This window comes from Schistocerca americana, chromosome 6 (genome assembly GCF_021461395.2).
Source record: "Schistocerca americana isolate TAMUIC-IGC-003095 chromosome 6, iqSchAmer2.1, whole genome shotgun sequence".
In the NCBI taxonomy this organism is placed as follows: domain Eukaryota; kingdom Metazoa; phylum Arthropoda; class Insecta; order Orthoptera; family Acrididae; genus Schistocerca; species Schistocerca americana.
Window position 1 is genome coordinate 150,945,751 of NC_060124.1, and position 24,177 is coordinate 150,969,927.

At 39.2% G+C, this 24,177-nt stretch overlaps 1 protein-coding gene across 2 annotated transcripts in view; it reads right to left on the reverse strand.

Annotated features, from left to right (window-relative positions):
• The window catches only part of LOC124619907 (sister chromatid cohesion protein PDS5 homolog B-B), a 188,039-nt gene that overhangs the window by 138,042 nt on the left and 25,820 nt on the right, over positions 1-24,177 (reverse strand). For both annotated transcript variants that reach the window (XM_047146541.1, XM_047146540.1), the window contains exons 8-9: positions 8,564-8,715; positions 1,688-1,834 (exon numbers count right to left, since the gene is read on the reverse strand). In XM_047146541.1, coding sequence (XP_047002497.1) covers positions 1,688-1,834; positions 8,564-8,715 — 299 coding nt within the window. The remainder of the gene's footprint in view (positions 1-1,687; positions 1,835-8,563; positions 8,716-24,177) is intronic.

Here is a 24,177-nt window from a genome sequence, read left to right on the forward strand (position 1 = left end):
AATCAAAAGTGGCTGCAATTTTGCCCCATCAGCACAGTAGGATAAAACGACTGTGTAATGAGTCTTTTTGTGCCCCAAAGTTTTAACAAACATGATTTCCCTTGCATTAATGATAAAGCAACGAAATTCAAAATTTGTTCTTTGTACTCAGTTGGCGTCTTCTGTGATACTTTTTGTATTGTTCTGCATATAAAACCGATACCTCTTCATTAATATCATAAATATTTGAACATCATTATGTTGATCCAGTAAAGTTAGCAACCCCTTTGTTAGTGTATACTGCTTTCACTTGATGAATGATCATTTTTGTAGAAACTAAAATTCTGCCTTATCTGTTCTCCAAAATCCAAGTACCGAGTTCTGCTTCAAGTTTTGGCCATTTAACATATTCATTTTGCAGATTATGTCAACTAAATGGTGCTTTAAAAAAAAAAAAATCTTCCTGAGTCTGCCAAGTTATCTTTTTCAGTTGGTGGCAGCCCAAAATGCCTTTCTTTAGCCCTGTTTCCAAGCTCTGTAGCATATGCAATCACTTGTAAATAGTGTAGCAACATTGTTTTCCAGCCATAGTTTGCAAATAAAACCAATATACGTAGGTACAACTGAAGTAGATCTCCACACTAAACAATAACTGAAGTTTGAAAAAACAATATAAAAACCGTTAACGACAACACGTGTATTCACTGATCTCTTCACAACTGAAATGCTCAAATTTCAAAAGGAAATTAGCAACGAACTGTTGCAAGTCAAAACATAGAAATTTTGGAGAAATGGACAAACCTTCACTTGCTACCTGTGGATGAATCCAGTTTTTGGGCCTCTTTTCAAAGAGAAAAAAGTGCATTTTATACACTGACAAATGAGATAGATTTTCTGTAGTTCACGAAGACACTTAGTATTCAGTCACTTTGCTTACTTCAGGAATTAATAAATTTGATATTTTTATTTTTATTACTCTTTTTTGAGTGTTAATTGCAGAATTCCACAATGTATCAAAGGTGCACAAATGCCTCATTATCATGAATTTTATTCATTAATTAAGATGATGATATATTGTTTTGTGAGTCTTTGCTACTGTGAATTTTTCAAATTCTTATTCTTATTTTGCACTTGTTGATGCATTCTGGTAGCATTATTTACGTAAATTCTCATTTTATCTTATGTCAATGGAGAGAGTGTGTGTGTGTGTGGGGGGGGGGGGGGTGAGAGAGAGAGAGAGAGAGAGAGAGAGAGAGAGAGAGAGAGAGAGATCATAATTTGATGCAAACAGAGTGGTTCAAAATTCAAACAAAAACGAACATTTGAACTGCTTTTCAAGTTTTACCAAATCGCTTCATTCATATTGAGAATATTAGCCTTTTCTTAAAATTTGTTTACCAAATACAGGTGCACATCATTCAAGTTCTCTCTTTTTCTATTGCTTTGCCAGATTACTACCATGCCAACCAGCCAACCACTACAAGTAATTTTCATGAATTAGACTAAAAATAAAGCAGTACACACTATGAAAACATGAATAGAAAAAATGAAAGAAAGCATGACTAATACATATAGCAAGTGTCTCTTCTGAAATCTCGAAAAGAACAAAACACATTCTGAATTTGTGATGAAAATTTCCCATCAACATGGAGCAGTTGTATTTCAACTAGAAAGGCAGAACTAAATTTTGATAAAATAAATTACTCACGCCAGTTGATGTTTTTCCAGTTCAATAAATGCCTTTGTAGCATGATCGTCTACTGTTCCCAGAAGATGATAAAGTTTTTTCATCCTTTCTTCAGTAGGTAACTGAAATGGCACTAAACAAGTATTGAGCAATCTCTCCACAAGCAATCTGCAAATCCCAAAACACTTATCAGCAACAGGCTATGCCATACATCCAATAAAAATAACTGTACAACTAACAAAGAGCACATTCCAAAATGTTGTACACAACTGCAGTTGTCAATCCCATCCCAAACACTACCATGCAGAAGAAGACAGTACAATAACAGTTAAGAGCCACATCAGACATCAGTGACAGACACTGAACTTACCATTCAGGCCATGTCACTCATCAGTGACTGACTGTAAAATATAACATGAAACTTAAAAAATTACATTGTTTTAAGTCATTACTTAAAATTTATTTAACAATTCCTTAATTTTTATTTATTATAGGATCATATAATTAATGTACTTAAATATTTCTGGCCAAAAAAATTTAATGCATTTTACTGAAACACGGTAAACATAAAAACATTTGTCCTTCACAATATCACGACATGTGGAAACTGCTTAGTAAATTTTCTGACCATTTCTTGAACAAATTGTGCCATATTTTCTTCGAAGCATAGGTTATAAAATCTTCACACTGTAGAGACTTTTCCAGGTTTTTCTTTTTGAGTTTGGGTCATATGTGCGATGGCGGCACACGGAATGTTTTTGCTCTGGCAATTCATGATGTGTACAGCTACTTTCTTCCAAAAGTCAGTTACAATGACAGTCTTCTTGGTGAAGTGTTTATATAAAATGGAAGCATTCATAAGTTGCAGTATTCAGTAAGATCTCAAATGCTAGTTTTATAAACCATTTCATAGATCTGCTTCGTAGATTACCGTAAGCTTCATTTGACCATATAGCAGAGATGCTGAGTCACAGATAGGCACAACAAAGAGTGTCAGGAAATGAGCTTTTGGCCAACAGGGCCTTCGTCAGAGATAGAACATACCTACACATACTAACGCAAACGCAACTCACACACACGACCGCACTCTCTAGCTGCTGAGGCCACACATCGGCCTCAGCAGCCAGAGACTGCAGTCGTGTGCGTGCGCCTATCTGCGACTTGGCACCTCCGCTATCTGGTGAGTAGCAACTATCCTCATAATACTGTTACATGCTTCATTTGGTCAGGTAAGTTAAGAGCCACATTTCCTGTGTGACAGTTGACTACAATCAGTGATTTCACGTTGTTTTCTGATCAGCCTCAACATTCGCCATTTCCAATGAATGCTTATTTGACAGAAGCAGGATGTCCCACTTACTCTGTTATTTTAAAACAGTTATTCATTTTTCCTTCTTCTTTGTGATAATTTCTCCCCACTTTCAATTTTTTGATACTGCTTGTTGTAGGTTTTCTTGTCAGTCTGAACATAGTGGTCCCACTAAATGAGTAAGTTGAGTGATTAACTTGTCTTCCAATTCTAAACTTTTATACCAGTTGTCAATGTATAGCATGTGCCTCTTATCTCTTTGTGGACACATTAAAATATTAGTGGGCATAGTTTTTCTTTTCCCATAGTTTTCCCTATATATACACAAAGTGCTTTTGCATAACCAGATCCCACAGTACCTCTTAAATATTTTAATTCCATATTTGTGGTGCTTTTCTTTTACATAGTGTCTAAATATAATGCAACCACAAAAGGAAATCAAAAATTCATCAATACATGTATCTTCTGTTTGATTGCAATATTTTTTAAAAATTTATTTCTGAAGTGTCTATATGCGGTGGTATTTTGGAGAGACGATTGGGACCATTACTCTCTGTATTATCTGCAAAACGTATCACTCTCGATAATACTTCAAATTGCTTCTGGACATGGTTTTTTGGAAATGTTTGAATATATGTAAGATCATAAGACCAATATAAATTAATGGGTGGTAGTACCATCCACAGTATTAACTCAAAGAAATAATTGTCACTTTTCATTTGACCAAGTGCTGCAAATATCCATCTTCTATTTGATGTGATGCAAGTAAGTTTGTTTGTTCAGCAAATTCCTTGAAAAATTTATTTGGTGCAAATAGTTTATATCAGGTTTCTGTTGCTACATGTGACCTAATATTCAAATTTTCAATTCTAAACCCAGAATGATAGATAAAAGGTATAAACTTCGGTTGATCACCTCTCCGATCAGGTCTTTCTTCAACTTTCTTCTCCTCTCCCTTCAATCACAAAACGATACCACTTAGCGCCATTTTCTTTTTAGCATAAACCCCTTCACTACTATCACTTTCATATTCTTCAACTGACATTTTCAGCTTCAAGGCTAAAGACACATGCTTATCGACAGATGTTTTGCACTGGACCAAGAACTACAGAGAACAGAACAAACATAAATGTCAGTCTACAATGTTTGTATTGCTTTGTCATAACCCAAACAGATCCCTGGTCATAAACAGGTTTCGATGAAATCTTACCTCACAGACCAAATGATAAGCAAGACAAAACAGACCTGGTGTGTAATGTTTTTAATTAAAGACTACAAGCATTTCATTCTAAACATAATTATCTTCTACTAAAATGAGAAACATTGGCCTAAATGTGTTTACAAACCTGCATCGAGTAAGTGTCAATCTTAGAAGTGCATTAGCCACTGCTATACCACAATACTAGTGCACTTTTAAGCAGCAACTTGGCCTGATGGAGATTTTCTTAAAACTTAGTGTGGCAGTCAATGTGTTTAAAAAACTACGCACACTCAACCTGAACACTAATTAATGCACAAATTAGAAAAAAAGGTGCCAGAGAGCAAAAACTTCGTTAGGACATATGCCCTATTCCAAATGATTTCCGAGACAGAATGTTATGCCGCTCGCCCAGAGCCTCTGCACATTCTCTAATGAAGCCAGCAATGACCATGATTTGACTAAGCAGTTCATCTTGTGTATTCACCTTTTGTTTGTACAACCCGATGTCATCCAATCTCATAAATAAAACTCTAATGGCATAAGATCTGGAGATCTTGGTGACCAGTTAATTGCACTAACATGACCAATCCAGCAACAAAAGTGTGATTGATACGTTCTCACAAATGTCCGGTAAAGTGTGGAGGGGCTCTGTCACGCTGGGAGTACATTGCAGTCCACATGGCCAAAGGAATGTCCTCAAGGTGTGCAACCAACAATTTTTCCGAAAGATGCAAGTTATATCCCACCATTCTCCCTGCTAAAATGACTGGAACAATCAATGTGTTACCAATCATGCCACACCTAACACTGATCAAAAAATGAACTTTGAAATTACGTAGTTTTCACTGCAGTGTGTATATTTTCCTGCAACCATCAATGATTATTGTGTGTGTTGGTGATTCAATTCTGTGTACACATGGCTTCATCAGTGAATAGTCTTACTGGAAGCAGATGACGTCTGTAATTTAACCAGTGTCAAAATTCAAGTCAGGTGTTGCTGTCACCAACGTGAATATTGCGGACACACCGTATGTGAAATCGGTTGGAATAGGGAATATGTTCACATGAAGTTTTTTCCTTGAAATGAACATTCCTGTCATATCATTGAATACTTGCTATTCCTCCAGGGAAACACTATATATTCTAGCATCTTGCAATCTCTGTTACATATTCAGTACCCAGGTAATTCAAAGCTGATAAGTATACATCTTTATATGGTTCAGAAAGTTCATGCAGTGCAAAGCAGTGTACAATGATACCGAAACAAAAGTTTGATATTTGTCTCCTTCATCCTCAGTACAGGACAGTCTCTCTTACAATGGAATCTGAGTGACCCAAACCTTTTTTTAACCCTCCCAACACATCCCTCTCCTCTCAGATGAATGAACTATTAGTTCCTAAAGCTAGGCAGTGAATCCTCTTACTTATATTGTGTATTGGCAGTACTACACATTTTGCTTCCTGGAGAGCAATTCAGTCTCATAATTTATTAGCTTACTCAAAACAGGTTTTTACTTTTATCACTGCAGAATTTTCCCCACAATATGTCTCAATTGCTGTACCTTTTTAGCACATCATGTTTATGACATAGTAGCAGCATTTTTTAATGTGTTAGCCATGCATAAAAACCAACACTTTAAAACTACAGCATATGATGGTAAGTGCACCCAAAAACAAAATCTACAGCAATTTTAATGAATACAAAACGGTAACATGTCACACACAGAGACAAAGAAAGATAAAAGGGTTGGTTTGATAAGTCTGGTAAAAAAAAAAGTTTGGTTTTTAAACAACTCACTTCTCAACAGTCTCCTCTGAAGGATAGACATTTGGTCCAGCAATCATGTAGCTTTTTCATCTCATCAGAAAAATAGGTTCTGTCAAACTCTTCAAAATACTTGTTGACTGCAACTACGAGGGCTATCCACAAAGTACATTACATTTTGGAATTAAAAATAAATAAAGTATTGGAATTTTTTTTTTATTATATACAGATGAAAGCCACACTTCAATACTATTTTTCTACATTGTTGCCATTTAAATTAAGGCACTTATCGTAGTGATGGACGAGCTTGGAAATTCCTTCGTCGTAAAATTCGGCCGCATGCACCTTCAACCACATGGTTACCTCTTCTTCAAGCTGTGCGTCGTCATCAAAACGCTGCATAGCCAACCACTTCTTCATTGCTGGGAATAAGTGGAAGTCGCTCGGTGCCAGGTCGGGACTGTACGGCGGATGAGGAAACAACTCCCACTTAAAAGATTCGAGAACTTCACGAGTGGCATTTGCAGTGTGGGCCCGGGCGTTGTCGTGAATCAGCAAGATCTTTGAGCCCAACTTTCCCCTGTGCTTGTTTTGTATTGCTCTTCTGAGGTTGTGCAGAGTTTGGCAATACCTTTGAGAGTTGATTGTAGTGCCTCTTTCCAGGAAATCCACAAAAGTCGTATTTCTACCGGGTTACTTATTAACCACGTGGTTGAAGGCGCAGGCGGCCGAATTTTACGACAAAGGAATTTCCAAGCCCGTCCATCGCTATGATAAGTGCCTTAATTTAAATGGCTACTATGTAGAAAAGTAGTATTTAAGTGTGGCTTTCATCTGTATATAATAAAAAAATTTCCAATACTTTATTTATTTTAAATTCCAAAACGTAATGTACTTTGTGGATAGCCCTGGTACAACGTCCTAATCTGATGAAAATTTCTTCCCAGAAAACCAAAGTTTCAAGTTACGGAACAGGAAGAAGTCATCTGAGGCTAGGTCTGCTGAATAGGGTGGATGAGGAATCAATTCAAAGCCCAATTTATGCACTTCTGCCATTGTTATCACCGATGTGTGGGATGGTGCATTATCCTGGTGAAAGAGAATGTTTTTGCTTGCCAACCTTGGTTTTTTCTCAGCAAACGGAAGTGTCAAACGATCCAATAATGAAACATCCAATTATGGTTCTGCCTTTTTCCAAGAAATCTACACGGATTATTCCTTGCTAAACCTAAAAAAACAGAGGCCATCACCTTACCGGCTGATAAAATGGTTTTTGCCTTCTTCAGTGCACTTTCACCAGCCTTGGTCCATTATTCTGACTGCCATTTTGACTCTGGTGTGTAATGATGGATCCAGGTTTCATCAACAGTCACAAATCAGCTCAAAATGTCTTGCAGGTTATGATTAAACAATGCCAGACATTGTGCCAAGATGCTGAGCCAGATGGGCTTTTAGTTAACTATGAGCAATTGCGGGACCCACCTTGGACACAGCTTCTTCATAGCAAATTCTCCATGCAGGATATTATGCACTCACTCAGTTAAGATACCTACAGCCTGAGCAATCTCACGATTTTTATCTGGCAGTCTTGCATTAGCGTGTCACTTTGTCATTGGTTTTCTTTGTGCTGACCTCAACTAGATGGCCAATGTGTCTTCCATGCTTGTCCAACAACATTTAAATTAATTCAAAAATAAATGGTCTCCAATGATGGTGCATGAACTTCATCCAATTCTGTTTTGATTTGTGCAGCATTCCAACCGTTCAAATGAAAATGTTTAGTTACAGCCTAAATCTTGGTTTTCTCTATTTTCAATCGCAGTTGGCACACTGATCAATTCAGGCGGCTGTCAACAATGAACTGGAGACCATACATTGGTGGAATTCTTTATTCAATCCTCGGAATAAGAAAGCTTACCAACCATGGAAGTGCAACGAAAATGGTCCATTCTTTCACAGAAATTTACCAGACTTATCAAACCACTCTCGTATACTTTACGAATGAAGTCTGTCATGTATCAGTAAGTTTTGTTTTTATTTTCATATGTATTTCAGAGTGACAGCTCCAATATCAGTTTCATGTTTCAAATGACACCTTCTGCCATGACCTGAGGAAGCAGTTACAACTGTGTACTGCAAGAATTTGCTTCACTCTTAGACCCTGGTAAAATTCCTCTAAGTTGTTTGGTTTTCTTTATACATATATCTTCAAATTAACTGAAGATAGAAAATATTGGAAGCAAACATTTTTACAGATATTTGTCTGAGTACACCTTTTTTTAAATATCTTTCACTATACCAAACACAGAAATTAAACATTTATTAATTGCAGTTCAAAACAATTTATTTTTTTCAGCTCAGTGATAAATTACAAGACATGATTGCTGGTTAGTACTTAGATTCAGGAAATGAAATGTGTAGCATTCCTACTCGGCACTTACAAAAGTGACATACCATCATAATCTTTGCATCTAAAAGTCTTTCCTTATGGAAGAGAGATGAACAGGTTGGGAAAAGTTCAAAAGGAAGAGTCAATTGCTTGGTGCCCTGGATGAGCTGGACCCACCTGTACCTGCAGTAAGGACGATTGAATTTTCCTCTGACACCATTTAATTTACTCACCTATCTTCCATTCCACACATGTAATAACCATGAAGGATTTTATCTTTGATCCAAGTTACTGCCTTTTTAGTAGCTTGAGGAACATCAGCATCATTTAGGTGCTTTCTATAAATCAAGGCAAGACCCGACATTGCCTCCTTGCGAATTTTGAACTGGAAAGAAAAGTAACAATCTCTAAATTCAAGTTGTGCCACTACTTTCCACTTCACCCCTTATGCCGAACTTTTAATTCACTCTTTCATCATGAAATACACACACACACACACACACACACACACACACACACACACAAGAAAGCATTATTAATGATCAATGCATGCACAAATTTACTGTGGAAAATATGCTCTCTCATCATAATTACGACAAGAATAAAGGTAATATAGGAATTATGATGCCAATTAATTATGTTGAGAAAATTGACAAAAAATGTCTTTCTCTGATTTTGTGTATTTCTATGTTTTTATGTAAATCAAATAATGGAAAATCCAGTATGGAATAATGACAATATTATGAAAAGAAAAGACTGCTGCTCACCATATAGCAGAGGGGTGAGACACAGACAGGTACAACAGAAAGACTACTAAACACACAAGTTTTTGGTCAGGAGGCCTCCTTCTGAAATAAACACACACACACACACACACACACACACACACACACACACACACACACACACAGTTCACACAAATGACCTTTGTCTCTGGCTGCAAAGCCAGAATGTTAGCAACTGAATTGAATTGAATTGAACTGTGTTTGGTGGGAGTAGCAATCTGGTTGGTGGGAGAAAGGAGGAAGCTGGGGCGAGGAGGGGGAGGGAGAACATGTTACAGGTTGGGGGGATGGGGAAGTGCTGTTTGTGGGAGCATAGAGGGACAAAGTGGAAAGAGGTTATGGCAGCTAGGTGCAGTCAGGAGGTTAGACGGAGGGCAAGAGGGGCGGAATAGGAGAGAAGTAAAAAGACTATGGGTGTGCTTGTGTAACAGAAGGCTGTGGAGTGGAAACAGAGGAGAGAGAAATGGGTGTATGACAATGACTAATGATGGCTGAGGCCAGGACAGACAAGATGTGAAGCAGTCATTACAATGAAGAACATTGTGAAGGGCAGTACACTCAGCAACTGGGTAGTCCAGCCGTTTCTTGGCCAGTTTTGCGGTGGCCATTCATGCTGATGAGACAGCTTGTTGGTTGTCATGCCCAATGTAGAATGAAGCACAGTGGTTGCAGTTTAGCTTGTAGATCACACGACTGGTTTCACAGGTAGCCCTGTCTTTGATGAGATAGGTGATGCTTGTGACCAGAGAGGAGTTAGGTGGTGGTGGTGGGAACATGTACGGGACAGGTCTTGCATTTAGGTCTATTACAGGGATATGAGCTGTGAGTCAAAGAGTTCGGAGCATGTGCTGTGTACGGATGGGTGAGGATTTTGGGTAGGTTCGATGGGCAATGGAATATTACTGTGACAGTGGTGGGGAGGATTGTGGGTAAGGCATTCTTCATTTCAGAGCACAGCGAGAGGTAGTCGAAAACCTGGTGGAGAATAGGATTCAGTTGCTCCAGTCCTGGGTAGTACCGAGTCACGACGGAAATGGTCCTATGTGGCCAGCTGGTGGGAATTTGGGAGGTGATAGGTGTCTGGAGAGATATGGCATGGGAGACCTGTTTCTGTACATGATTGGGACAGTAATACCCTCCATCTATCTCAGGCCTCCCCCCATGAACCATGGACCTTGCCGTTGGTGGGGAGGCTTGCGTGCCTCAACGATACAGATAGCCGTACCGTAGGTGCAACCACAACAGAGGGGTATCTGTTGAGAGGCCAGACAAACGTAAGGATCCTGAAGAGGGGCAACAGCCTTTTCAGTAGTTGCAGGGGCAACAGTCTGGATGATTGACTGATCTGGCCCTGTAACCCTAACCAAAACAGCCTTGCTGTGCTGGTACTGCGAATGGCTGAAACCAAGGGAAAACTACAGCCATAATTTTTCCCAAGGGTATGCAGCTTTACTGTATGATTAAATGATGATGGTGTTCTCTTGGGTAAAATATTCCGTAGGTGAAATAGTCCCCCATTCGGATCTCTGGGCGGGGACTACTCAAGAGGACATCGTTATCAGGAGAAAGAAAACTGGCGTTCTACGGATCGGAGCGTGGAATGTCAGGTCCCTTAATCGGGCAGGTAGGTTAGAAAATTTAAAAAGGGAAATGGATAGGTTAAAGTTAGATATAGTGGGAATTAGTGAAGTTCGGTGGCAGGAGGAACAAGACTTTTGGTCAGGTAAATACAGGGTTATAAATACAAAATCAAATAGGGGTAATGCAGGAATAGGTTTATAATGGAAAAAAAAACAGGAGTGCGGGTAAGCTGCTACAAACAGCATAGCGAACGCATTACTGTGGCAAAGATAGACATGAAGCCCACGCCTACTACAGTAGTAAAAGTTTATATGCCAACTAGCTCTGCAGATGATGAAGAAATTGATGAAATGTATGATGAGATAAAAGAAATTATTCAGGTAGTGAAGGGAGATGAAAATTTAATAGTCATGGGTGACTGGAATTCGACATTAGGAAAAGGTAGAGAAGGAAACGTAGTAGGTGAATATGGATTGGGGCTAAGAAATGAAAGAGGAAGCCGCCTGGTAGAATTTTGCACAGAGCATAACTTAATCATAGCTAACACATGGTTCAAGAATCATGAAAGAAGGTTGTATACATGGAAGAACCCTGGCGATACTAAAAGGTTTCGGATAGATTATATAATGGTAAGACAAGAGATTTAGGAACCAGATTTTAAATTGTAAGACATTTCCAGTGGCAAATGTGGACTCTGACCACAATCTATTGGTTATGAACTGTAGATTAAAACTGAAGAAACTGCAAAAAGGTGGGAATTTAAGGAGATGGGACTGGATAAACTGAAAGAACCAGAGGTTGTACAGAGTTTCAGGGAGAGCATAAGGGAACAATTGACAGGAATGGGGGAAAGAAATACAGTAGAAGAAGAATGGGTAGCTTTGAGGAATGAAATAGTGAAGGCAGCAGAGGATCAAGTACTTAAAAAGACAAGGGCTAGTAGAAATCCTTGGGTAACAGAAGAGATACTGAATTTAATTGATGAAAGGAGAAAATACAAAAATGCAGCAAGTGAAGCAGGCAAAAAGGAATACAAACACCTCAAAAATGAGATCAACAGGAAGTGCAAAATAGCTAAGCAGGGATGGCTAGAGGACAAATGTAAGGATGTAGAGGCTTATCTCATGAGGGGTAAGATAGATACTGCCTACAGGAAAATTAAAGAGACCTTTGGAGAAAAGAGAACCACTTGCATGAATATCAAGAGCTCAGATGGAAACTCAGTTATAAGCAAAGAAGGGAAAGCAGAAAGGTGGAAGGAGTATATAGACGGTCTGTACAAGTCGAAACAAGGCCCCGGCAGTAGACAATATTCCATTAGAACTACTGACAGCCTTGGGAGAGCCAGTCCTGACAAAACTCTACCATCTGGTGAGCAAGATGTATGAGACAGGCGAAATTCCCTCAGACTTCAAGAAGAATATAATAATTCCAATCCCAAAGAAAGCAGGTGTTGACAGATGTGAAAATTACCAAACTATCGGCTTAATAAGTCACAGCTGCCAAATACTAACGCGAATTCCTCACAGACGAATGGAAAAACTGGTAGAAGCCGATCTCGGGGAAGATCAGTTTGGATTCCGTAGAAATGTTGGAACACGTGAGGCAATACTGACCCTACGACATATATTAAAAGAAAGATTAAGGAAAGTCAAACCTACATTTCTAGCATTTGTAGACTTAGAGAAAGCTTTTGACAATGTTGACTGGAATACTCTCAAAGTCTGAAGGTGTCAGGGGTAAAATACAGGGAGCGAAAGGCTATTTACAATTTGTACAGAAACCAGATGGCAGTTATAAGAGTCGAGGGACACGAAAGGGAAGCAGTGGTTGGGAAGGGAGTGAGACAGGGTTGTAGCCTATCCCCGATGTTATTCAATCTGTATATTGAGCAAGCAGTAAAGGAAACAAAAGAAAAGTTCGGAGTAGGTATTAAAATCCATGGAGAAGAAATAAAAACTTTGAGGTTCGCTGATGACATTGTAATTCTGTCAGAGACAGCAAAGGACTTGGAAGAGCAGTTGAATGGAATGGACAGTGTCCTGAAAGGAGGGTATACGATGTACATCAACAAAAGCAAAATGAGAATAATGGAATGTAGTCGAATTAAGTCGGGTGATGCTGCAGTAATTAGATTAGGAAATGAGACACTTAAAGTAGTAAAGGAGTTTTGCTATTTGAGGAGCAAAAGAACTGATGATGGTCGAAGTAGAGAGGATATAAAATGTAGACTGGCAATGGCAAGGAAAGCATTTCTGAAGAAGAGAAAGTTGTTAACATCGAGTATTATTTAAGTGTCAGGAAGTCGTTTCCGAAAGTATTTGTATGGAGTACAGCCATGTATGGAAGTGAAACATGGACAATAAATAGTTTAGACAAGAGGAGAATAGAAGCTTTCGAAATGTGGTGCTACAGATGAATGCTGAAGATTAGATGGGTAGATCACATAACTAATGAGGAGGTATTGAATAGAATTGGGGAGAAGAGGAGTTTGTGGCACAACTTGACTAGAAGAAGGGATCGGTTGGACATGTTCTGAGGCATCAAGGGATCACCAATTTAGTACCGGAGGGCAGCATGGAGGGTAAAAATTGTGGAGGGAGACCAAGAGATGAATACATTAAGCAGATTCAGAAGGATGTAGGCTGCGGTAGGTACTGGGAGGTGAAGAGGCTTGCACAGGATAGAGCAGCATGGAGAGCTGCATCAAACCAGTCTCAGGACTGAAGACCACAACAACAACAACATCTCAGGCCTCAGTGAGATCCGTGGTAAATTTGAGAGGGACTGCTTGTCACTACAGATGTGATGGCCCCAGGTGGCTAGGCTGTATGTATGGAAGGGACTTGGTATAGAACGGGTGGCAGCTGTCTAAGTGAAGGTATTGCTGGTGGTTGGGAGGTTTTATGTGGACAGAGGTACTGATATACCCATCTTTGAGGTGGAGATCAACATCAAGGAAGGTGGCTTGTAGGTTTGAGAAGGACCAGGTGAAGCAGATGAGGGAGATGGCGTTGAGGTTATGGAGGAAGTTGGACAGGGTGTCCTCACCCTTAATCCACATCACAAAGATATCAACAATGAATCTGAACCAGGTGAGGGGTTTAAGAATGTGGGTATTAGGAACGATTCTCTTAGATGGCCCATGAATAGGCTAGCATAGTGTGGTGCCATGTGGTTGCCCACTGATATGCCCCAAATTTATTTGTAGATGATTCTTTCAAAGGACAAGTTACTGTGGGCGAGGATGTAGTTGATCACAGTGACCAGGAAGGAAGATGTACCTTGCCCAACGACCGATGGATTCCAAACCTACAAACTGGACATCTTTGTGAAGTGGAATGAGGGTGAGGTCACCCTATCTACATATTCCAGAATCTCAAGACCCTCTTCCCAATTCACTTCACCCGGTTCTCCTCAATCCAACAAGTCACTTTCCTTGATGTTGAACTCCACCTCAAAGACAGCTACAGCTGTACCTTCACACATCTCAACCTACCAACCACCACCAATACCTTCACTTCGCTATTACGTAGCGAGAAGTCCCTTTCATACAGCCTAGCCACCTGTGGCCATCGCATCTGTAGTGGTAAGAAGTCCCTCTCAAAACAAACCAAGGGCTCACTGGGGTCTTCTCAGACCTTAATTATTGTACCAGTCTTGTACAGAAATAAATCTCCCATGCCTTATCACTCCAGACACACACCATCTCCCAAGTCCCACCATCCGGTCACAGTGGAGCGTACCCCTCATGACTCACCCATCTCTCCCACAGCGACATTCCGTTGCCCATAGATCCTACACAATATCCTTGTCCATCTCTACACAGCCCCTGCTGCAAACCCCTTGCCTACTGGCTCATACCCCCGTAAAAGACCTAGATGCAAGACCCATCTCACCCCCCCCCCCCACCACCACCACCACCTGTCAAACCAGTCATTTGATCAACAAACTAAACTTTGTTCTATATGGGAATGGCAACCAACAAGCTGTTTGTCTGCATGAATGGCCACAGACAAATGTGACCATGAAACAGCTTGATCATACAGTTCCTTAGCATGCTGCCAATCACAAAGTTCTTCATTTTAATGACTGCTTCACAGCCTGTGTCATCTGAATCCTTTCCACCAACACCAGCTTTACTGAATTTCCCGCAATTTATCCTTCTTTCCTGTAACTCTCCTTCCCTGAACCTTCATTAGACATCATTGTTCACCCACCTATCCCATCCATTCCCACTCCACAACCTTCTATTCCAGAAAAGTACCCACAGTCTCTTTACTTCTCTCCTTTTCCACCCCCCTCCTGCCCTCTGTCTAACCTTCCTGACGGCATCTAGCTGCCCTATCCTGTCTCGACCTTGTCCTTGTATGCTCCCACAAACAGCACTTTACCGTTGCCCACCCATACCCTGCTCCCCCTTCCCCTCCCTGCCCCTGCCTCCTGCTACTTACACTGCTTCTCCCATCACACGCAGTTTGGTCCTGGCAGCCAAAGACAGTGGTCATGTGTGTGAGCTGCATTTGCACTTCGTGTGTGTTGTAGCTTTTTCTTGTGCCTGCCTGTGACTCAATGTGTCCACTATATGGTGAATAGCAATCTAGCCTTTTTCATAATGTTTTTAGGCAAAAAGGTTCATGGTGCAACACGCCTGATGTCTTGGATGAAACTGTACAAGTCGCTACTTCAAAATAGCATACATCACTTGTCAATGAAACTACAGCTGGCCATTAGCAGTGCTGCAAACACCAACCAAATCAGGGGCGCTGACTTGTAAAAAATATTGGGGGTGCCAATACTGGGGGCTTGCCCAGGGAAATTTTCTAAATTTTAGATGAAAAATAGCGAGTTTAAAGTTTTTTTAAAGCATTTTAGACTAATACGATCAACATTAGAACCCCGAAAGCTGGACTCTCGATAACTCAACACTCCGGCAAACTCGACAAGCACGACACATTTTTTGGCTCTGAAAAATGAAACAAAACATAAACACGCACGGTATTTTCGTAAAAAGCTAATTTAATTTACAGTAATAAACATGCTTATAGACTATTACAGAGCAGTGAATATAAGGCTCTGAAAAGACTGAAATTATATTTAAATAAATCCTAAACTGCCATTAAAAGAATGAAACACAAAATATTGCTGTCGCACAGTAATAGCACTTTGATTAATAAGTGGAATTGCTAATTTAAGCTTACTTTGAATAAGGCTCAGGGTTCATTAAACAAAAACAAAAACAAAAACTCAAAGTTAACGCTTTAATACAGTTAATAAAGTTAATACAGTATGCCTAATACTTCCAATCAAAAAGTATGTAAATAGTGGGTTTTAATTGAATCTTATACCCTAAAAATATTTAAGTATTTGAAAATAACAAATACAGTACTAATATTTCAAAACGAAAAGTTTAACATTATTCTCTATTTTATAAAGATTTTTAATATTGCTCTAAATGCCATTATTAGGGCTAGAGTGTCTTTAGAAAGGTGCAAATATCGACTGTCTGACTGGATTACTGAATATGAAGTAGCTGATGACTGGTCAGGTATCCAATTCATCCAAAAGATCAAGGTGGGCATTAAGAACAGCCAAGTTGTTCAATCGCTTCTGTCCTATTGTTGGTCGGAGATATGATTTCAAACGTCTAAGGGTGCTAAATGACCGTTCTGCTGTTGCTGTTGTGATTGAAACTACTTGGAGAAGCTTAATGCACTTCACTACTTCACGTAACATTTCTCCAATTGCAGGCTCTTGTGTAATATACTTTCTTACATCTCACATTTTTTAAGACCAGTTGTTTTTTATTAGCAATATAGGCTAACGTATTCAAGTGTACGCGCGGTCTCTCAATGTCTAGGTCATTTTTTTTAAACTCAGTCGATTTTTCCAAATTTGTTTCACCTCTGTTTACTAAAAGCAAGCACTTTTCTTCAGCTGCAATGACCTGTGTGAGTCCAGCTGAAGCAAACCTCTCAATAATGCAAGATTGCACCGTTTGACAAACTTCAATTTAATTAGCTTTGTAGTACTCCTTTGGGGTTTTGAAAGTGGGCATTGAGCTGGCTTCGTTTTTTCCACACTTCTTTGGTATACTTCAATTCCAAGGAAGCGAAGGATCATCAACTTGTGACGGTTTTTCTCTTTAATCACAATTCCCAAAAGTATTCAAAACTATCACGCCTTCCATTCAATATACAAATCAAACCCACATATATTTTTTCCAGATCAGCAACACTTAGATGAAGGCTCTGAATTTTTTCATTGACATCCTCTACTGGGTTCACGGCATGGCAATAAAGACGTAAAAAGAAATAAGACTTGAATTGTTAACATTGACTCAGGGTAGCCTGCACATTTGTAACATGCCTAAAATGTTTCAAAAAACTCTAGAAGTTCTTCAAAGTTTTTCAATATTCTCAAGATACTAGAAGCTCGCACAGTCCATCGAGTCGTGCAAAGGGGTCTTAGACCAGCTTAGTCGTTGGTGATCTCACAGCGTATGCTTCTGAAAAGTCCCATCCTTTTGTTGGATTCCCTTACAGTGTTTATTAAGTACTTGGTTAAAGCCTTAATATCCCTCATAGACCTAAGATGTCTGAGACTCTAAAACGGCCAAGTCTAAACTGTGAGCAGTGCAGTGCACGTAACATGCTTTTGGTTATATATCCAACCTAACCTTTTTAGTCCTTTGAACTTACCTCTCAAATTCAAGGCACCATCATAGCACTGTCCTCTTAAATTATCCATTGACAAATCAAGAGGAGCAAAAACATCTTTTAAAATACTAAACAGAGTTTGTGATTCTGTGTTGGGGGTCTCATATAAGCCAATCAAGTCTTCATTGATGATTAAGGAATCATCGACAGTACGAATACAAAATGACACTTGTTTGTGAATCGAAGAATCACTTGTTTTGTCAACCACAATAGAAAAATGTTCAGTCATCTTGATTGTAGCCAATACTTGTCTCAACACAGACTTTCCTAGTAGATCAATAATCTCGTTTTAAATATCGTGGGACATCCACTTATAATCCGAACGCTCTAACCAATCTTTAAACTCTGGTATGTCATTCTTTCGGAGTTCCAACAATTGAAAAAAATTTGATTTACATCTTCGTGTCCTCTAATTGCTAGTCCTTGTCAGCACAGAAATTGCACAGTAGTAAAAATAGTCTCAAGAGCTAAACCACCTATCTTCATATCACTATCTTACTGTTCATTCAATTGGGAGGCCACACTTTGGTTAGTGATAGAATTTAATGTGAGAACACCTTCTTTATACGTAAACATATTTTCATGAAGACGGAATTTTTCCAGAGCCTTTTTCCAGTTAGAAAACCCTATGGAAGTAAATGCATCTTCTTTTTTGAAGAAAATTGTAGTAGATGTTCAGCATATGCCTCTTTGCAGATTTTGCAAAAAACTTTTCCAGTAGATGCTTCATATTCTAGCCATGTATATTTGATCAACCAAGACTTCTGAAATGATCTTCCCTTACTGGATTGTCCAGGTTTTGGCTGTGAATGGTTCTCGCCTGAAGATGATGAAGCAACTGACGACACAATAATTATTGGAGGTTGACTTGCAGTATCATCAACTTCCAAGCGCGCATTTTTTGTAACAAATTAACCCATTGCAAACTTAATTCACAATACACTAGGAGACTAAAGTAAACAAATAAAATATAGTCATATAAAATGGTCCACTAGACACTAAAGTCTGAACACTAAACACGTCTGCAGCATGCACTGAACAAACTATCCACACTGAGTGACTGCGACAGCAGTTTGGGCTTTATTTAGCCAGGGCATCATAATGTCTCGAAGCATCAAGGCGACGAGAGGCGGAGTGTTCCAGGCGCTTTTGCTCCAGTCCTTTTGATGTCACTGTGGCCGCAGCGCTGGCCCACTGGTGCCAGACTTTACCCAAAGGTTCGCGCACCGGGACAGATTCTACGTGTGCCCGCAACACCATAACCCTATCATGATTCACACCACTCGTTTTCAGTTAACCTGCTTACTACCGTAATAATTCTTCAATTTTAACTCATTACTGAATGTATTTTAATAGGAAACTATCGTCAAGCAAGGAAAATAAAAAATTCCAACATAATTTTGTGATTTTACAGAGCATAATATAACAAATAATTTTCTTAAATTATTGGGGGGAGGGGGGGGGGGGCTCCACGTTCCCAAACGAATTTTTGAGGGGGCTCAGGCTCCCTCAGGCCCCATGGAGTTGGCACCTGTGAACCAGATGGTTGTAGAACTGTGATCTGTAGCATATTTCCGAGTTATCTGCCTGTGTGAAAATATATTGAGTATAAAGCACAACTGCAAAACAAAAATTAAAACCATGGACATGATTTTTTTTTGATGGCATGTTTTCTCATCTCATTAATTATATAAACAACAAATTAGGAGCACAAAATGAAGGAAGATGGCGAATGCTAATTTTTTTGTAGAAGTTGCCACTCAACATCAGTGGTTGTTCAGAATTAAAGTCTGCAAATATTTATACTACAATTAAACACGAAACACAGTCAAGACATTGTCCTATGGTAGATATACGCAGTCGAGACATTCATCCTATGGTTAGATATACGTTTTTTGCAATTATATTAACCATAATGTAAATTAAAATCATCACACAAATTTGCTCCCAGGCAACTCAAAAAAACGTGTCATTTCCTGATGTACAACTGTCAATCTAGTGTAGTTCAAATAGCTGAAATCAGGTAACTGTGGACATTTATAATGAAAACAATTTCATGTCACCACTTTGCCAGGTGCTTCGAAAGTTGTTTTTTTCCGCATTCCATTTAATAGGGTGTCAAGGGAAACAAAATAGTTTTTTGATTATTACCACTGTAAGTAGCCCTTACTACACACTACCAAAACAGTAATAAGCCCTTGTTTTTACTGTATAAAGGAATACAGATAAGCTTTGTTCTAAAAGAATGCCAAAATGTACGATTTTATGCATTGCCTGTTGGCTCAACTGACTGCTGAAATGACAGAAAAATCATTAAATAAACATCAGCCAAAAATCCAAGGCAAAAGGAAACTGGTAATGTCAACAAGTGGTCACAGAATCCTCAAGTATTTTGTAACATACGATCTGTCAATATTCTAAAATTTTAACCCACTGCAGACTGGTGAGTGTAGTACAATAAATCTTTTGCAGAAAAAAAAAACCAGTGCTTCCCATTCCCTATTAGCCCTCACGTAGATCAAATGTTATATACATATATAAAGTGAACAGAAGCAGCATGCAGCACACTACTCTGCACTGATGTGCAAGCTTTTGTTTGTTATGTCTACTAGCATTTGCAACAGATTATAATGGAGTCAGCACTGACAATTTGACTGGACACTCACATCACCCCAATTCAAATTAGCTCTCTGTAATCACCTCCTACCATTTCCATATAGAGGCTCTACTGTTAATCTGTTGTCATGACATATCATATCAATAAATACCACAAATAAATTATGAAATTCATTCTTAAACAGCTTTAATATATTTTGCTGTCAAATTGTGAAGACCAACACATTCATTCCAATCAATTAGTGATGAATTATATCACATGTAACTTCAACCATTTGCAGAAGCAGCCTACCCACAAAACTTATTTAGTAAATGAGCATGATCAGTAAATCACATTTCACCCATCAGATTTTCTATAGTGGTGTTACTGTATTTATGGGGCCGAATAGTCACAATGAAGTTTGTGTGAATCAACAAGTAACAAAAACTTATACAATATTAAACATTAGCACAAAAGGAGAAGTGTATTCTGAAACCATGATATGGCATCTATCTACACACAGGTAGTTATTTATATCATGTTCTGTAAATTCCATGAGGGAGGAGAGCCTTGATGGCTTGATGGATTTGCAAAATGACAGCTTCTACAGTGAGGTGATTAAAGTCATGGGATAGCAATATGCACATATACATATAGTGGCAGTGTACCACATACACAAGGAATAAAAAATGTGCATAGGTGGAGCTATCATTTTTACTCGGGTGGCCCATATGAAAAGGTTTCCACCCTGATTACGGCTGAACAATGGAGATTACATACTTTGAATTTGGAGCGGTAGTGTGAGGTAGATGCGTGGAGCATTCCATTTTGGAAATCATTAGGAAATTCAATAGTCTGTGTTCCAGTGTAAAGAGTGTGCTGAGAATAGCAAATTTTCAGGCATTACCTCTCACCAAAGACAATGCTGTGGCTGACAGCCTTCTCTTAAAAATCGAAACTGGTGGAGTTTTTGTAGAGTGCGAACAACCAAGCAAAGCGGCGCAAAATAATCACAGAAATCAACGTCGTACATATGACAAACGTATCACTTAGAACAGTGTGGTGAAACTTGGCATTAACGGGCTATGGCAACAGACAACCAACACTAAAGTGCGCGTCATATATCTTGGCGGCCGAGTTTAGGTTCGTTCTGCGCATCTGACGTCACAAAACACAGTCAGCCAATGAACAGAGAACGATGTTGCCACATCTCGACTGCAGTGCAGAGCACGGACGAGTGTCATCAGTTTCAGAAATGTTCAGTCATAAATAAAGTAATAGAACAAAAGCAATGTCTTGATAGCAGACTTTCTTTTATAGAAAATTTGGAAAAAGCATTCTTTATACCAATTGCTTCATATTCTATTAATTAAACCAAACAAGCAATAAGACTCCTAATTCAGGCGATAGCGAGGAAAGGTGTTTGTTTCAATCCTACGAACTGCTTTTTCGCAATAAACAACAGCGGTAATTGTTTATTTCCTATCGTACTTCGACGAAGCGTGAGTAATTCATAGTCATACCAACAATGTTTATAAGTAGTTGCGTGAGATGTTAGAGTCCTTATGGAGTTACACTGTCTGATGAGGTGAGATAGCGCAACGGTTAAGGTGTTGGGCTGCCAAGTGAAAGGTTATGAGTTCAAACCTTGTGTGGTGTTTAATATTTTCTTTATTTAAAACAATATTGGAGTGGCTTACTTCACGAATTTTATTCGTTTGATTGAAATTTCTAGTGCTTTGCCTCTTCATTAACTTTTTCGCTGCTGCAGACATGTGCTCCCCGCATTCCGAGCTGTGCGCGATTTTGTCATCACTGCACTTCTCGCCTGTGCAGACACATGGTGTTCCCACTGCTTTGTCACACTTATCATTCGATTTCCAAAAACTATTTGGCCAAAAAATTTGATTTTTACACGTCTTCTTGACTGATACCTTCCCCCCATAAATGACTTAATTTTGTTTTGATGTGCAGCATTAAATGTAGTAAACCATTGCACGAAATTTTGAAGAGTTTGCAGAGGTAAAAGTCCATAGCGTATACTTTCCGTATGGTCGATTTTAGTTGCCACAATGTTGAGAATGAAATGTGGACAAGATACCTAAATTTCATATAATATTTACTGTATAACAATATCTCATTTAATTTAAGTACCACATAGGTGTTGTATGTAATATTGAGAAATATTCCGTCTTTCGCGACTGTAATAAAAGTTTTATTTACACACGGCACGTTTGGCTTTATTTTAAAGCACTTCCATCGGTGAAAGGTATGGCACATACACAATGGTATTCATGTTCTATTTCTTGTTTTTGTTCCACAGTCGCAGTTTTACCAATGGTATTGAAATATATCCCTCTTCTGCAACTGTAATAAGCGACTTATTTAGACCAGACGCGTTTCTCTCTTTTGAAGCATCATGTATTTTGTGTCCTTCATTGCCAAGTCACCTTTCGTAGTTTTGTGCTGCGGTAGCACAATATTCAACGTTTGTGTTGGCTCATCTGTGTTTTAGCAAATAAATGCTGTTTGTATGTGCCACACACAAAATTATATTTGACATAGCTCTGAGCACTTCACTGACAGACGGTATATTCGAGACCTAATGTTTTTGTAAGTCCACAGTTTCGTTTAATGTATTTTGTCTACTTCCTTTTGATTGATTGAAGTGCTTTAAAATAAAGCCAAACGTGCCCAGTGTAAGTAAAACTTTTGTTACAGTCGCGAAAGGTGGAATATTTCTCAATATTACATACGACACTTATGTGGTACTTAAATGAAATGAAATATTAGGTATCTTGTCCACATTTCATTCTCAACATTGTGGCAACTAAAATCGACCATCCGGAAAGTATACTCTATGGGCTTTTACCTCTGCAAACTCTTCAAAATTTCGTGCAATGGTTTACTGTATTTAATGCTTCATCATAACTGCGTTGAACATCGATACAAAATTAAGTCATTTATGGGGGGAAGGTATCAGTCAAGAAGATAGGTAAAAATCTAATTTTTGAGCCAAATAGTTTTTGTGGAATCGAATGATAAAGAGTGTCAAAGCAGTCGGAACACAATGTGTCTGCACAGGCGAGCAGTGCAGTGACAAAATCGCTCACAGCGCGGAATGCAGGGAGCACGTCTTTGTAGCAGCGAAAGGGTTAATGCGGCCGTGGTGGCTTTACTTCACGAACTGCGCGCTCCCCCATAAACGTAAGCTTGCGAACTATGCTATACTATGGCGCTGCTTCTATTGGCGCGTGCGTCGTGTGCAACTGGCAACGCAGCAATCTCCCGCGTCTAGGCGGGCATGCGCGAGCCGCCAAGATAAAAGAATTGAACTATAGTGCCTTTGCTAACAGCATGACACTACCTGTGATGCCTATACTGCACTCATTACCACATCAGTTGGACCCTAGATAACAGGAAAACTGTGGCCTGGTCAGACGAGTCCAGATTTCAGCTGGTAAAAGCTGATGGAAGGGTTCGAGTGTGCTGGAGACCCCCATGAAACCCAGTTGTCAACAAGGCACTGTGCAAGCTAGTTGTGGCGCCATAATGGTGTGGGCTTTGTTTATGTGGAATAGACTGAGTCCTCTGGTCCAAGTAAACCAAGCACTGTCACTAATTGGTTATGTTCAGCTACTTGGAGACCATTTGTAGCCATTCATGGACTTTTTAATGTTCCCAAATGACAATGGCATTTTAAGTGATCTGGCCACCCAGATTACCCAACATGAATCCCATCAAACATTTATGGGCCTTAATATTGGGTTCGTGCACAAAATCATGCACCAGCAACACTTTCACAATTATGGACAGTTACAGAGGCAGCATGGCTCAGTATATCTGCAGGGGGCTTCCACGGACATGCTGAGTCCATGCCACATCGAGTTGCTGCATTGCGTCAGGCAAAGGGAAGTCCGACTCAATATTAAGAGATATCTACAACTTTTGTCACCTCAGTGTACTTTAGCAAGCAGTCACTGTAGGCTACTTATGTAAAGTGTACCAATCAGCTATGATTCGTATTTATCTATTCCAAATGGTACTGTGGGATTTTACTTGTTTCACAGAATACTATCACCTGCCTACATACTGGAAAATATTTTAAATAGGTTTAAGAGAAACATTATGTATTAATTGGTATTTAATATCCCAGAGCCCAAATA